Source organism: Vicia villosa, unplaced genomic scaffold (assembly GCF_029867415.1).
Source record: "Vicia villosa cultivar HV-30 ecotype Madison, WI unplaced genomic scaffold, Vvil1.0 ctg.002913F_1_1, whole genome shotgun sequence".
Lineage (NCBI taxonomy): Eukaryota > Viridiplantae > Streptophyta > Magnoliopsida > Fabales > Fabaceae > Vicia > Vicia villosa.
The window spans coordinates 178,604-195,122 of NW_026706065.1; the positions used below are offsets into that span (position 1 = coordinate 178,604).

At 37.4% G+C, this 16,519-nt stretch overlaps 1 protein-coding gene across 1 annotated transcript; it reads right to left on the bottom strand.

Annotated features, from left to right (window-relative positions):
* Window positions 1-14,912: 14,912 nt before the first annotated feature.
* LOC131640050 (uncharacterized) lies at window positions 14,913-15,863 on the bottom strand. The gene is made up of 2 exons (XM_058910463.1): window positions 15,434-15,863; window positions 14,913-15,310 (listed from the first exon to the last, which is right to left on the bottom strand). The coding sequence occupies exons 1-2, from the start codon at window positions 15,861-15,863 to the stop codon at window positions 14,913-14,915; spliced, it is 828 nt and encodes a 275-aa protein (XP_058766446.1).
* Between the last annotated feature and the right edge of the window lie 656 nt (window positions 15,864-16,519).

Genomic DNA, 16,519 nt, shown 5'->3' on the forward strand with positions numbered 1-16,519 from the left:
GAAAGTAAAAGAATAGCAGTTATAACCAATTCTTGTGTTCTTCTTATCTTCCCTAATTCCTATTATATTTTGTTCTTGACATCGTTTTTCACAACAAATTGGTGCGGTGAGCGTGGAGAAGATGTCGTCGACAAAGTATGAGATTGAAAAGTTCACCGGAGTGAATGATTTCGGTCTGTGGCACTTGAAGATGAAAGCCCTACTGGTTCAGCAGGGTCGTTTGGAAGCGTTGAAGGGAGAGGCAGCCATGAATGTTGTATTAACGACAGCGGAGAAGACGACTATGATCGAGAAGGCACACAGCGCAATTTTGTTGAGCCTTGGTGATAAGGTTCTCAGACAGGTATCAAAGGAGACGACGGCATCAGGGTTATGGGCGAAACTTGAAAGTTTGTATATGACCAAATCGCTGGTAAATCGACTCTACCTGAAGCAGGCTTTGTATTCATTCAAGATGGTTGAAGACAAAGTGTTGGCTGAGCAGTTGGATATGTTCAACAAGCTGATTCTTGATCTTGAAAATATTGATGTAAAGATCGATGATGAAGATCAAGCGCTGTTACTATTGTGCGCTTTGCCTCGATCACATGCTCACTTCAAAGAAACTCTTCTGTATGTGTCGCTACCGCGAAAAATGGATCGGAGTCGCCACTAATATATTCATCCCATCGCGGGAAAAGAATATCAGAAACCTAACTCGAAACAAGGACAAGGTCTTTCGACCAGAGAATAGGGTACGGGAGTCAGTTACGCAAGGGGAAGGTGCTAGCACCCCTCACGCCCATCGTACTCGATGGTATCCACCTATGTTTGTTTCTATCTAAAGGGTGTATACTATGTCTAAACCTAAATGCGAATGCATGCAAAAGAAATACGGGGAAAAGAAGGAATTATTTACAAGTGTGCTCGCTTAGGCCCCGCGACCCAATGCCTACGTATCCCTTACAAGGAATCAGAGCTACCGTAGCTCGGCTCAAGATTTTCTATTTGTTTTGGTGTTTTTTAGGTGAACAGAGGTTAAAGTCGCACTCCACGATGCTCGACCTTTGGAGACTTACACGCCTAATTATGGAATGGATTCAACATGTTCTTAAGAATGCCACGAGGGCGAGAGATAGAAGAGAGTTTGAGCGTTTCGAGGGAATCCCTTAAGCAAGGGAAGCTCGAGTTACTCTTTGGTTTGTGTTTTTTATAAATTGGGAACTTACGCTCGGATGATTCCCTTAAGCAAGGGAGATCCAAGCACTCGAATGATTCCCTTAAGCAAGGGAGATTCAAGCTTCCATCCCCTATTTAATGATTTTCACTTTTTTGTTAATGTTTTTTAAGTGTTTTCTTTGTATTTTTTAGAGGGATTTTATTTTGAGTATTTATTAGATGTTTTAATGTTGTAAAAGAAAAAGAAATGAAATGGGAAACTAACCTATTTTCTAATCTAATTGTTATTAACAAGACTAATCCTAATTAAAGACTAACCTAACATCTAAGGGGAATTAACTAAGAAGAAAGTTGTTCAAGTTGACTAAAGCCAACTTTAACAACTAGGGGTATTTTAGACATTTTTCAAAATATGAAAATATTCGCAAAAAGAAAGAATTAAAATCTAAACTAGAGAGGAAAATATTCACAAGCGATTTTTATATTCATTTCAAAGCTATTTCCAAAAATTAAAACTAAAAACTATATTATTTTCTATTATGAGGCAACAATCAAAATTCAAAGAAATCAACAATTAAAAATCTAATAAAAATCTAAAAATAAAATCTACGGATTGTTAAAATTCTAATTGATTAGAAAACAATTTTTATCATTTTTTATTTAAAAGAAAATTCAATTAACAAGCAAAAGAATATAAAAGAAAACTATTTTTATTATTTTTATTAACTGCCAGAAAGGGGGTGGATTAGCAGAATTCAAATGAACTGGGTTTAGTGCAAATGGCGTTTGGGCCTCAAAGATAGGAGGTGCAGATATCAAACACGTTAAGCCCATTTATTACAATCAACGCGCCAACAGCAGCAAGTTAGGGGTGTAGAACAAAGGTGGAATGCTAGGCCCAAACGAACTCAGAACGGGCCCAATTGCATCTCACAATATTATCATTTTTTTTATTATTTCATTTTATTATTATAGAAGCATGCATTCATTATTATGTGGTTGTAGTTAGAAACGTGACAAGCCAAATAAGAACACAAATATCAATTGGTCAAGGCTTGAGTTAAGTGACTACAAGACAAAAACTGGGTTGAGCCAATCATCAAAGGCCACATCATCATTCTAATCATTGAGCAAGAGACAAAATAGTAACAAACTAAAAGGATGTACCAATACTATCAGACCACGCGTACGAACGGAAAGAAAAGAAAGAGGCTACCAAACGCCGGAACTACTATTCCGGTTATCTTCTTCGTAACACACCACCGCCGGAGACCAACTGAAGTGCCCAGAAATCAAAAGGAACACCACCATCCGGCTCAGATTTTCGTGCTGAGCACGAATCCGGCCTTCATTTCCATTAATTCTTCTCACAAAGCTCAAACCGAGGCCATACAATAAACCCTAACTTGATGAAACCGCACCAAAATCTAAACTAAACACATCAACCGAATCTATTTCATGCACAGAACTCAAATATCGTACAAAAACGCAAAGAATCACTAGTTATCCTATGCATCTATGACAAGTCAACAAATTGCAAAGTAAGATGCAGAAAAGCTCATAACAACTCACCTGAAAATCTTGGATTGAAAGAATAAGGAAAATACGATAGCTGTTATCCCCCTCAACTCTTGACGATGGTGGTGATGAATAGGACACGAAAACACTGAGAAATAAACTCGGGTATGAAATGTCATATGCTTCTTCCAAGATCCATAGCCCCGGCAAGAATGAAGCTTGAACGAAAAGAGAATGATAGTGATTGCACTCGGAGATGGTGGTTGAATGATGAAAATAGAAAACGGTTATGGCATGTGTTGGAGGTTGTTATAGTTTCAACAACTTCCTTTGATTACATTCATAGAGAGAGAACCATGGCATGAGAAGAAGAAAGGGAGTATGTTCTTGAATTCTGGAAAAGAGAGCGTGAGGCTGTTATGGGAGAATGGTGTTATGAGAGTGGAGAATGAAGAAACGGTTATGGAAGTTTATTAGAGTTAGTTATGGTGGTTATGCTGATCGGAGAAGATGATCGGTGGTGGTGGTGGTGGTTGAGATGAAGAAGGAGAAGTTAGTAACATGGTTGTTACGGTTGTTGATTATGGTTAGTTATGGTGGTTATGGTGGAGTGAGTTATGGTTGGAGAGAGAGAATGAAGTAGAGAGAAGAGAGGAAAGAGTTTGAAACTGAAGAAGAAAAAAGTGAAGTGATCGTGAATTGTAGAGAAGCTTTTGATTTATATGGTGAGTATGAGGTACATGGTGATTATGGTGTGGGTGATGTATTGGATCTTTTCTGTACAAGCCTTAATGTGCAAGTGTGGTTCTTTTTGTAGTAAGCTTCTTTTTCATGCAGCATTCTGTTTGGGTGTTTGAGGCATGCGTGTGACATAATCTTCCATGCTACAGCTTTCACGCATGGCTCGCCAGACACCGTCTCCAATACTCAGGTCCCAACATCCGACTTCAAGGTCTTATAACTTACTCGCCCTGCACTCAAATGATATGGCTCTTTGGTCATTGGAAAGAAGGCATATGATAGCACATATTTGATGTTATGCTCGAGTTGTAGAAATGGCTGGAACTTGTTCAAAGATCTTTGCAAAAATCAAATGGAACGTGTTTGGTATTCTAAAAGTGTATGATGAGAAATATGTCTGGCCCATGACTTGAATTTTGACATGATGCCTCCTCGAACGTAAATTTCCCAGGGGCATATCTTTGATGTTCCATGTCTCATAAACCACACGACCAAGACTCATGAACTTTAGCTCATTGGATAGAGGGCATGGGGTAGAACCTTTTGATCTTGGAATAAGATTGAAACAACGCTTCTAACTCTCTTCTAATTGCTTTGAAAGTGGCTCACCACGTGTTCGATCAAATGCCTCGCGTGTGCCCTAGCCAATGAGCCACACAACTTCAGTTACAAGGGCATGACTTTGGAGCTTCGTATTTTTCTCACCATCCAACAAAAATTCATGGTTTTAATCTCATTAGATAAAGATCATGGGATACAAGGGCTTAATGCTTGAGTTAGATTGGAAACGCATATGTAGATCTTAAAAATTGCACTTGAAAATGGCCCACCAAGTGTTCGAGCAAATGCTTGCGCGTGCCCAGAAAATATGCCCAGCAACATGACTTAGATAACTTGGGATCTTCCAACTTTGCATTTCTATAAATTTTAATCCATACTTCATATGAAAAAACTCCCAACTACAACATTGTAGAGGGTCATGAGATGAACGTTTTTGATGTTGACCTTGTCTTGAATTAGAGCCTCTTTGTCTGTGTAAAATTGACCTGAAGTGACCTGGTCAACCATTTCCAAATCTCTTAAAAAATTTCTAAGTGTTAAACTTTCTATTTTTGGTAATCCCATTTTCAACTAACTTCCAAATTTGGAAAGTCTTGATTTTCTTGATTTTATTTATTTATTTTTACTTTCTTTGACCGATTTTCCCCCAAAAGTCAATATTTGACAATTGACTTTGACTTTGACCAAAAAGTCAACATTTCCTGATTTTTCTGATTCCAGATGAATTTCCGATTAATCCGCTTCCAATCTAATTCTCAATCAATTTCCAAACAATGAACTCCCATAAATGTTTCTTCAAGTCAACCCCATTTCACACTCACAAATCATCTCCTAATTAAATTTTGACCAAAAAGTCAACAGGGTTGACTTTGGTCAAAACCCTAGTCTGAAAACCCTGAATTTGAGGATTGCATCTTTTGATCAAAGCTTTGGCTTGGAGACGATGAAACCTTGATTTCAGGAAGACTTCAATGGGAATGATGCCATACAATCAGACTTCAAATCTTCTCTTATTGATCAAGAATTTCTTCAGCAGAAGCTCTTTTCTTATCAATTCTGAATAGTAACCATGATATGGATGAATGTAATGGATGAATGGCCTAGATGAGGTATGCACATGAGTGTGAGATGAAAGCCAATTGGGTATAAATAAGTGGGCAAATTTTGGGGTGCAACAGTATGGAAGAGAGTCCCTGACCTTTGAAGAAGTTCAATCAGCCATATATTCAAAGGACCTGAACGAACGAAAGGAGCATAAACCTTCGACTCTTGGCGAAGGTTTGGCCGTTAAAGGAAAACTCTTACGAAAGGATGGTAAGTTTGACAAGAAGAAGGGCAAAAGCCAGTCGAAGTCTTACAGTGGCGAAGCATCTGGCATTCGATGCTATCATTGTAAGAAGGAGTGTCACACAAGAAAGGTGTGCCCTGAACGCCTGAAAGATCATGGAGGTAAGGATAATAGCAATGCAACCATTGTTCAAGATGATTTCGAATCATCTGATGTTCTTGTGGTTTCAAGCAGTGACTCGAGAAGAGAGTGGATTATGGATTCAAGTTGCACTTGGCACATGACTCCAAATAAAGACTTGTTCGAGGAATTATATGATCAAGATGGTGGATCAGTATTGCTGGGAAACAACAAGGCTTGCAAGATTGCAGGTGTTGGATCTATGAGGTTCAAACTCCATGATGAGTCAATAAGGTTGTTGATTGAAGTCAGGTATGTTCCTGATTTGAAGAGAAATCTACTTTCTCTTGGTGAATTCGACAAGAAAAGATATGTTTTTCAATGAGAGAAAATTATCCTAAGAGTCATGAAGGGTTCGAAGGAAGTCTTGAGAGGCGTGAAGAAGCAAGGCTTGTATACTCTTGAGGCTGAAGTTGTAAGTGGTTCGACAAATGTTGCATCCACGAAACCTTTGTCGAAGACAGAAATCTGGCACATGAGATTGGTCCATGTCAGTGAAAGAGGTCAGGTCGAATTAGGGAAACAAAATCTGCTTGGTGGAGATAAAGTCGAAAAGCTGAAGTTTTGTGAACCCTGTGTACTTGGAAAATCTTGCAGAGTGAAGTTCAACAAAGGCAAACAAAGAATACATGGATCCCTTGATTACATCCATGATGATCTTTGGATGCCTGCAAGGTGTCCATCACATTCAGGAGCAATGTATTTTCTATCCATAGTAGATGATTATTCCAGAAAATTGTGGGTATTCATCCAGAAGACTAAGGATGAAAGTTTTGATAATTTCAAAACTTGGAAGACTCTGGTTGAAAATCAGACTGGCAGAAAGGTCAAGAGGTTGAGAACCGAAAATAGCCTTGAATTTTGCAATGAGGCATTCGACAGTTTTTATGTTGCCTCTGGTATTGCAAGGCACAGAACTACTGCAGGTACTCCACAGCAAAATGGTTTGGCTGAAAGGTTTAATCGAACTATTTTGGAGAGATTCAGATGTATGTTGACTAGTGCGGGGTTAAAGAAGGTGTTCTGGGCTGAGGCTGTTTCGACAGCAACACATCTGATAAACAGATGTTCTTCGACAGCGTTAGATATGAATACACCTGAAGAAGTTTGGTCGGGACATCCACCAGATCTCGACAAACTGAGAGTATTTGGCTGCGTAGCCTATGCTCACATTAGGCAAGACAAGGTTGAACCTAGAGCTCTCAAATGTATGTTCATGGGTGTAATACGGTGAACTGACTTTATTTGAAATGTCGCGGTAAGCAAGAGTCGCCACCGACTTTTATTTTATCCAATAAGAAAGGCTAAAAGAACAGAAAAAGACCTTTTAAAGATTTTGAGTTCGGGGGGTAAGTTATACAAAGGGAAGGTGTAAGGCACCCTTTGCATCCATGGTTTTCCATGGGCTCTTAATTGCTTAGCTCACTTTGTTTTCAAAATGTTTGAATTGTTTGAAAAATGGGGTGCGAATATAAATTTGAATAAGAACTTTAGCTTGTAGATAAGCGTAGTCTTTTTGAAAAGTATTTGAAAATTAGTGGGAAAAAGAGTTTGAATTTGAATTTGAATTTGAAAAAGAGCAAGCAATTAAAAAGCAATTACCCTAAGTTTTAAAATTCGTTCTTTTAGCTTTTCGGGCGAAAGGGTCTATCCATACCATGAGAGGGCATAAAGTCTTTCAATTGGATGTTGAATGGTCATCGATATTATCGTTCGCCATAAGAATGTCCCTGCCATAAAGAGGGCAGGTAGTCTAAGGGATGGATATAATAGTCATTTTATCTTTTTAGGCATCGTGCGAGGATACCTTAGCAATGGGGACAATCATCCTTTATAAGGCAACCTCGAGGGAGTTTCAATAACTTTAAAGGCAACATTTGCTTTAGGTATTCTCGGAATCGAGGGACTTGACTATTTTAAAGGCAACAATAATTAAGGCAGCAAGGCAGCAAATAATAAGGCAACAAGGCAACAGAAGGGTTACCCTAAAGGTGTGTGGGTGCAACAATCACGTGGTTAACTTCGATGATATTTATCTTGTAAATTAGTTATCTATGTTCAATTCATGGTTGCACTCCCTATTTTACTAACCACGCAGTTATAGCAGAAAATAACACAAGTTTATAATTACAACAGAAATTTAAAAGGCGGAAAATAAAGCCTTATGGCCACAGCAATACAACCCGAACGCAGTTACATAATTGGTAAAAAATGCGGGGAAAAATAAAGGAGAATATTCTAAGCAAGCAATACAACGTGTGAGCAGTTACATGATTTATAATAGCAAGCAATAGTATTGAGGCAAATAAGAGGATAAATAATAAAACCAAAATTAATAAAGAGAAATTAAAATAAAGGCACGCGACAATCATAGAGTGTGGGATGAGAGGAGAAATTCGCAAATAAATTAAGTTAGAAAAATCAGGGTTAACAAATCTAATGGCAAACCTAAACCTCTAAGTTTAATGGATTAAAAACCTACAAATTTTATTTAAGAAAACTTACTGTGACCTAAACAAGGTTTATGAGGCTAATGACAACAAACCTAAAATTACAACCAAATCATTAAGTTAATTAGCCTAAGTAATCTAATTCAATTTTAAATTACAAAATTAAATCATAAGTCAGTTAGCCCTAATTCTAAATTAATATAAATTTATTTAATTTATTACCTAATTAATCAAATAATTAATCTAATTACTACTTAATTAAAACTATTATAAACAAATAAAAACTATTTAAATAAATTAAACCAATTAATTAAACCTAATCCTAATTATTAATCTAATTTATTAGTTAATAAAAAAATGATTAAACTAAAATAAACAAAAAAAAAAACAAACTTAAAAGAAATAAAACAAAAGATAATAAAAAAAACAAAGAGCAAAAAGGAAAAGAAAATTAGAAAGAACCAGGCGTGGATCCGGTGTGGGTGAGTCTTGAAGGTCCATGATGGTCATGCATCTGGGAGCGTCAGATCCCTATCCATGGAAGATCCTCTGGCTGATATTTGAAGGTGCATGATGTTCCATCGCAGGGTAAGAACGTTGGATCTGCAGGCAAGTGAAAACGAATAAGTGGAAAAAACAATCGAAGACGCTGGGAGGAATCGAACCAGCGCCATGCTGGTTACCCAAGTGTTACGCTCGCCACCTATGCTAGAAATATTAGTTTTTAATGAAATAATCAGAAAATATTAAATATTAAGAATTAGTTAATGGTGGATTTGGTCAAACAGGAGCCCAATATCCCACGTGCCCCCAATCAGAATGGAGAGAGAAAACAATTTGGGTTGACTGGCGAACCAGAACGCTCCACGCGTGGTCCAAAGTCTCAATCCCAGTCATCATCTTCAACCTTCGTTCCTGGGGATCTTGCTGCGGATTTATCCATGCATTTACCTGCGGATTTTTCTTTGAATCCTGCAAAAATTCAAAACTCACTGAAACGACGTTAGAAAATCAACATGGGTGCCCAGATTCCGTATTTAATGTTCCACAAACTCCTTGGTGGTTTCGTTTTGGTCAAAAACACCATATATGCATGAAAACGAAAGGTTTCATCATGTGTGCCCTAACAATGGTGGAGATTCGTTCCTGTTCCAAAACTTAAAAACGATGGTTGTAATCGACTCTAAACATCATTGTAAGCATGAATATGGGACTGAATATAATTTGTAACGCGTACCATGCGAGTTTGAAATCATGTAAATCTTTACCAATGGTGCAACACGAGTAGGGGCACTCCGTTGTGTTGCACGCCTCAACAATGACTGGGAATGGTTCTGGGCACCTTCAAGAGCATGAATGGATGACTGGAATTGATTGAAACCCCCTGGAACAAGAATTCACACGAGCCCTAGTTTTTATGAATCCTTTGTGATATGAAACCCTAGCTTTGTGGCAGCAAGAACGTCCCCTTGTTTCTGATTATGTTCCTCTATATATAAGGGTCTTTTTAGGGCTAACATTTGATCAAATGAACAAATTGATTCATTGAGAAATTATTTGAAAAAGATTATGATTAAAATTGATTCTAATCTTTCCATTTTGGTTCCAATCTTCTTTCAATATCCCTTATCACGTTTTTTCCTTCATATTTACTCAATATTTGAGTGAGAGATCAAACAATATTGTATCTTTTATATTTGTCATTATTTCTTTTATTAAATTTGAATTAAAATGAATATAATTCAAAATAATAATAATGCAAATAAGGAAAAGATTGCGCGGTGGGCTACTAAATACACCATGGGCATGTTTAGAACCAAGAAACTTTGGCCCATTAGTCAAAAAATTGAATTTTGTCAATTAGGGTTTCTCCTTTTCCTTGAATTTTAACCAACTTGTACCAAGCATATCTCTCTCATTTTTTATGGTATGGAAGTGTTCTAGGACTTTTTGGAAAGCCCAAGATGTCCTCTATAAGCCAGTTTGGAAGCTTTTTTGCATTTGAGAATTTTATCTTGAAGATATGGCTCCTGACAAAAAACAGCTTTTTGCGAGCTTCTAGAAGGACCTATAATGTTTTGGCTCATATCTCTCAAATGGTGCATTTCTGGCCTTGGCTTGTGAGAGACAAAATTGTAGAGAATTCAATTTCCTTCAAGATAGGCTTTGTTTGGAAAATTTCTGATGTTCCATGTGAAAGTTATGGCTGGACAAAGTTTAGTTGACTTTCTCCTTAAAAACCCTAATTTAGAAACTTAGGTTTTTGATGATTTTGGATCTTTCTTTGATGCATCATGATCAATCCTTGATCAAATGATGAATGATACTTCATAATGAGGATGTTGACCAAAAATCAGAAGTTTTTACTGTGGTTTGACCATAGTTTGACTTTTAGGTCAACTAGTCGATTATTGATCATTTGGGCCATTGGGTGAGCAATCTTTTGAATCAGAGATTGAAAATTGGCATGAGGACCCTTTGAGGCATATGAGGGGTTATGAGGTCCACTTGGACTGTCATAACTTGATTTTTTTAAGGGAAGCAAAAACCCTAGTTGTGGGTTGTTTGTTTAGGAGAGTGTGCATCCACCTAGATCTTGAGCTTCTGATATTCAAATGAGCTTGAGTATAAAAATATGGTGGGCAAATTTTGGGGTATGACAATGGGATACCATGAAGGAGTCAAAGCTTATAGGCTATGGTGCCTAGAGCCAGGTCACAGGAGGTGTATCACCAGTCGAGATGTAGTTTTCAATGAAACTGAAATGGCTTTTAAGAAAATTGATGTTGGTCAAAATGCAGAAACATCTGACGAAGAGCTGGAACAGGTAGAGATTCTTGTTGAGGTGGAGCATGTTGATGCGGAATTGCATATCCCTGATGAAGTCGAAGAAGAAGCAGAAGATGTTGAGGAAGTTGAGGAAACTGACGATGACTACCTATTATCGAGAGATAGGTCGAGAAGAGTCATCAAGGAACCTCAGAGACTTGGGTATGCAGATCTTATAGCTTATGCATTAATCTCTGCAAGTGAGGTTCTAGACAAAGAACCTAGAGACTACAAGGAAGTTATGAGGAGTTGAAATAAGACTGAATGGCTGAAGGCTATGGATGATGAGATGAAATCTCTTCATGATAATCATACTTGGGAACTGATCAAGAAACCTGCTGGGGCAAGGTTAGTCAGCTGTAAATGGATTTTCAAAGTTAAGCAAGGAATTGAAGGAGTGACGTCAAAAATATACAAGGCAAGATTAGTTGCAAGGGGTTTCATTCAGAAAGAAGGTGTCGACTTCAATGATGTGTTTTCTCCTGTTGTGAAGCACATGTCCATTCGAATGTTGCTTGCCATGGTAACACAGCTCGATCTTGAACTGGAAGAGATGGATGTAAAGACTACATTCTTGTATGGTGATCTAGATGAAACGATCCTGATGAGGCAACCTGAAGGGTATGTCGAAAAGGGGAAGGAAGATTATGTGTGCAAGTTAAAAAGATCTTTGTATGGGCTGAAACAATCTCCTCGACAGTGGAATAGGAGATTCGACAAGTTCATGGCACGCATAAGTTTCATTAGAAGTCAGTTTGACCACTGCGTTTACTTCAGATTTCGACCTGGTAATTCATTTGTTATTCTGTTGCTTTATGTGAATGATATTCTGATAGCAAGCAACAATGTTGAAGATGTGACGAGGGTGAAGGCTGAACTCAATAAGGAGTTCGATATGAAGGATCTAGGAGCTGCTTCCAGGATTCTTGGAATTGACATTCGAAGAGATAGAAAGAAGTCGAAGTTATGCTTATCTCAAGAGGCATATCTACGGAAGATTCTCGAAAAGTTTGGTATGTCGAATTCGAAGCCAGTTGTGACTCCAACAAACCCTCAATTCAAGTTGAGTATTGATCAGTGTCCCAGTACTGATTTCGAAAGAGCCTATATGAATAACATCCCATATGCTAATATAGTTGGTTCTTTGATGTATGTTATGGTCTATACTAGACCCGACATAGCATATGCATTAAGTCTTGTAAGCAGGTACATGGCGAACCCTGGAAAGGCTCACTGGCAAGCATTGAAGTGGATTTTAAGGTACATAAATGGGTCTTTTAATAGAGTCCTAATTTATGGTGGAGCCTTGGGTGACGATAGTAAAGCAGTAATAGAAGGATATGTCGACTATGATTATGCAGGTTGTATGGATTCCAGAAAATCTATTTCTGGATATGTTTTCACTATGTTTGGCACTGCAATTAGTTGGAAAGCAACACTTCAGAAGGTTGTTGCTCTATCAACCACTGAAGCGGAGTATATTGCCCTAACTAAAGCTGTGAAAGAAGCATTGTGGCTTGAAGGTTTTGCGAAGGAACTGAAACTTCAAGGTCGAGGTATCACTGTTAAATGTGATAGTCAAAGTGCAATACACTTGTCGAAGAATTCAGCCTATCATGAGCGAACTAAGCACATTGATGGGAGGCTGCATTTCGTCAAAGGAGTAATCGAGCGTAGAGAAGTCCAAGTGCTGAAGGTTTCGACTGAAGACAATGCTGCTGATATGATCACCAAGACATTGCCGAGTTGCAAGTTTTTCCACTATATGCAGTTGATAAAGCTGCATTAAGAAAGCTAGTTTGTTCCCTTGATGTTGTAGAGTTAGATTCAAGGTGGAGATTTGTGAGATATTGGATCGAACTCTAGTATGGTCGAAGGGTAGCTTCTTGGTTCGAGAGGATGAAGTCGAAGGTTGTTCACATGCTTGTGTCGAAGATGCTAGGATTGTTAGCATGTTAAATTAGGTTTTAGTGTTTAAACCCTAATTTGTTAAGTTAGCTTGTTTATTAAGTTGGCTTGTATAATGGGCCTTGTGGAAAAAGCCCATTAGTTAGTATGTTAGGTTTTATTATAAATAGCATACTAGTCTCTCATCATTGCTAAGCTGCAAATCCTAATTTAGGGTGAGAGAGGTTATTTGTTATTCTTGTAAACTTGTAATCTTGTTTTAAGAGAAAGTAAAAGAATAGCAGTTATAACCAATTCTTGTGTTCTTCTTATCTTCCCTAATTCCTATTATATTTTGTTCTTGACATCGTTTTTCACAACAAAACTGTTACTAAAATTACGGCTAAAATCGTCGCTAATTTGTAAAAATCGTCGCTAAGTTGCAAGAGGGACCAAAAGTTAAAATTAAAATTTTTAGGAGGACCATTATTTGAAGAAAATATTTAGAGGGACTAAAGATGAAAATCACTCTATTTAGAGGAACCAAATACTTATTTAACCCATAATTATATAATAATCTATAAAACATATGTCATGTAATACTAAACTAATTTCACAACATTCACAAAATATTTATAAAATTTAATGTCAAACAAAGAACAATTATTAATCAAGATTCAAATTCAAACTTAGTACTATATATGAAAATTCAAGCAAACTTAGAAATCATGTAGCATCATCAAAATATTCCTCTAGTTCTTCATCTTCTTCAACATATTCCTCCAATTTTCATCTTCAACTTCTTCAACATCTTCCTCCAATTCTTCATCTTCAAAATGCATCTTCTTCAACATCTTCTACCACCACTTGTTGTGTCATTGTTTCTCTTGGTGCAATTGTTGCTCTTGGTTCCCTTGTTGCTTGCGGTGCCATTGTCTTCCTAGTGTAGATTATAGGCTCATTAGACCCACTAGCATTGGTAACTTGAGTTCAAGTTAACTCATGATTTTGATGAACCAAGTCTTCACCATCATCTCCTACCTTTTCCATCTCTCCCATAAACTATTCGGTGTGGAAATTAATTTCGTTAAATTCCATAGGATCAATTTTATCCCGAATTTTAAACCTCTCTACCAAAGCTTGATTATACTTTATAAACACCAAGTCTTGCAATCTTTGATGTTCCAACTTATTTCTCTTCTTGGAATGAATCTAAAATACATTAACTTGAAGTATTAATTTAATAATACTTGCATGTAAGATACTTTAATATTCTAGTAAAAAATTAATACTCACATGTTCAAAGATGCTCCAGTTATGCTCACATCTGGAAGCACTGCAACTGAAACTCAACACTTTAATAGCCAACAATTACAACTCCAGAGTTTCGGCTTCATAAGACTTCCACCACTCAGTTGTAAGTAATTGTAAAAAAAATCCATATACATATGACAAAGTGTATCAGATGTAAAAAATCAAAAAATTATTCCATCTTACTTGGAGCTAATGTCGACCTTTGTCTAATTGTCGCTCTTATACCAAAGAGACCTGTAGCACCTCGGTATTGTGCCAATTATTGTGAAATCAAATCTTCCACTTCATCACATTCACTAAGTGTCTCAATGCACTTACGGAGGCCTCTCACCAATCAACCATTGCTCTCAATTTCTAGTTTAAAATAATAATATTCAGGATTGAGATAGTGACCTGCAGAATGTAGCGGTTGATAAAGTTAACACTCCCATCTTTTATCAATGATTTCAAATAAGGCTTTGTACTTGCTTGAATTTTTTTAATTGAAAGATTTTTCAATTGATTCCTTTGCTAACCTATTGCAACATATATGTATCCCATTGTGGGTTTCCTTTCATTATCAACCATTCTTAGCACATCTACAAGAGGCGCCATGCACTTAGAGTGTAGAGAACATCATTCCAAAATGATACCGTAAATATAGTAGTAGCTGCCCTTTGTCATTTAGCATCTTTGACACACTTGGAACTTGTCCATTCTTCACAAAGGAACATCTCTCTAAGCTTGCCTTTTAGTTCTTGCATCCCTTGTAGACAAAGGAAATGGGTAGCAAACTTTGTCACTCCTTGTTTAACCAATTCAACATTGCCGGTAGTCTTTCTCAATAGATTCAAAGCAAAAGTATGGTAATAAATGTAGCCCACAACCGTAATCCCTTTTTGTATAACTTTTTGAACCTTAGGAATTTTGCCTATGTCTTCTAACATAAGGTCTATACAATGGGCAGCACATGGCATCCAAAACATATGAGGCCTCTTCAAACACAATTATTTACCCGCCGCTACATAGTTACTTCCATTGTCGGTAACCAATTGAAAAACATTCTTTTCACCCATTTCCTCAATAAAAGTGTCCAGCAACTTGGCTAGCTTTACCCCCGTCTTGGCATAGTTAGAAGCATCAACACTTTTTACAAACATAGTCCCTGTCGGGCAATTGACCAAGAAATTAATCAAAGTTCTACCTTTTATATCCGTCCAATCATCCGACATAATTGAACAAACATATTTATTCCTTTGCACCTCTTGGTTCTTCAACAAGCCTTTTGTATATTCCAATTCATTTTGAAGGAGTGGAACCCTAAGTTCAAGAGAACTTGTCTGTTTCAAATGAGGACCGTAGCTTCCAACGACTTCCAACATCAACTTAAAAGCTCTTATATTTGCTACGTTAAAAGCAACTCCACACGTATAAAAAAAGTGACCAATATATTGGATGGTTCTTGCCCTCGCTTATTTATCACACGCATTATTGATGCTTGTATTCTTAGTCTTCTTATACATCAAACCCAATGGCCCTTTAGTCCTCATGACGACCATTGAAGAGGTCTCACTTTCTGCAAGCCTCTTTCTGGTTCGAATTCTACATATTTCCTCAATATCAATTGTATCATCTGTATCTAATTGCATCAAAACCTCTTGTATTCCTTTCTTAATTCTCTCTTTCTCAACCATGGCAGCACGTAACATAACCTTAACATCCTCATGTGTTTTCAAGCGAAGAGCTACATCATCCTGAATTCCTAGTTGATGCCTTTTTGCTCTACTTATTCCCTCACTGCTTGTTATATTACAAAAATCATATGTCTCCTTCTTCTTGTTATCAAAATCCTTCAAATGATTATATTTCCATCCTATGTCCTTACTATTGATTGCTTTGAACGTTGGAGCACATGAAGCAATCGACGCATAATTCTGTGTTAAAGATGCTGCTGCCATGTTGTTTTAGTCTCTAGAATATAAAGATAAACGGTGTTTACAACAAAACAAAATACAAGGAATAGAAAAGAAAAAGAAATAGAAGGAGATGGAAGAAAAAAAGTTGAATAAGTAGAAAGAAACAACAGGATATGGAACAAAACACCTTAGAATTGAGATGGCAGAAGGAGAGGGAAGAAGAACCGAAGGAGATGGCAGAAGGTGGCGGCAGCGGCAGCAGCTCAACAGTGGCGCATTTTTGTAGAATGAGAGAGGAGGCGCACAAGGAGTAGAAGGATACAGAAACAAAATGAGATAGGAGCGTTTAGAAATTAGGGCACGAGGGAGAAATGAGAAAGAAAATCTGTTTAAAAATTAAATTTAAAACATGGGCGTTTTGGTAATTTTGCCCAAAAAATGTTTAGAAAAAATAAAAAGAACTGGAGCCGCTCCGCCCGGGAATTTTCCGCGACCTTTATAGCGGCTGAAGTGGCCGCTTTCTCATCTCCGCCTCAGCACCTTGCATATTGCGCGGCAGGATGCTGCTGCGCTGCGGAGCGGCCGAGATTGATTACTCAGATTTTACCAAAATTTAAAGGAGGTTTCAAACAAAATATAGATTCACTTTAAAAATAAAATTATTCAAAGAAGATCTAACTAATAGTGTTTCACCATGT

What these genes read in the sequence shown, in the direction of transcription:
- LOC131640050 (XM_058910463.1), bottom strand. Translation starts at nt 15,863, where the DNA reads ATGGCAGCAGCATCTTTAACACAGAATTATGCGTCGATTGCTTCATGT. An exon ending in GAGGACTAAAGGGCCATTGG is followed by an intron (nt 15,311 to 15,433) that starts GTTTGATGTATA and finishes CTTTTAACGTAG; the next exon opens with CAAATATAAGAGCTTTTAAG.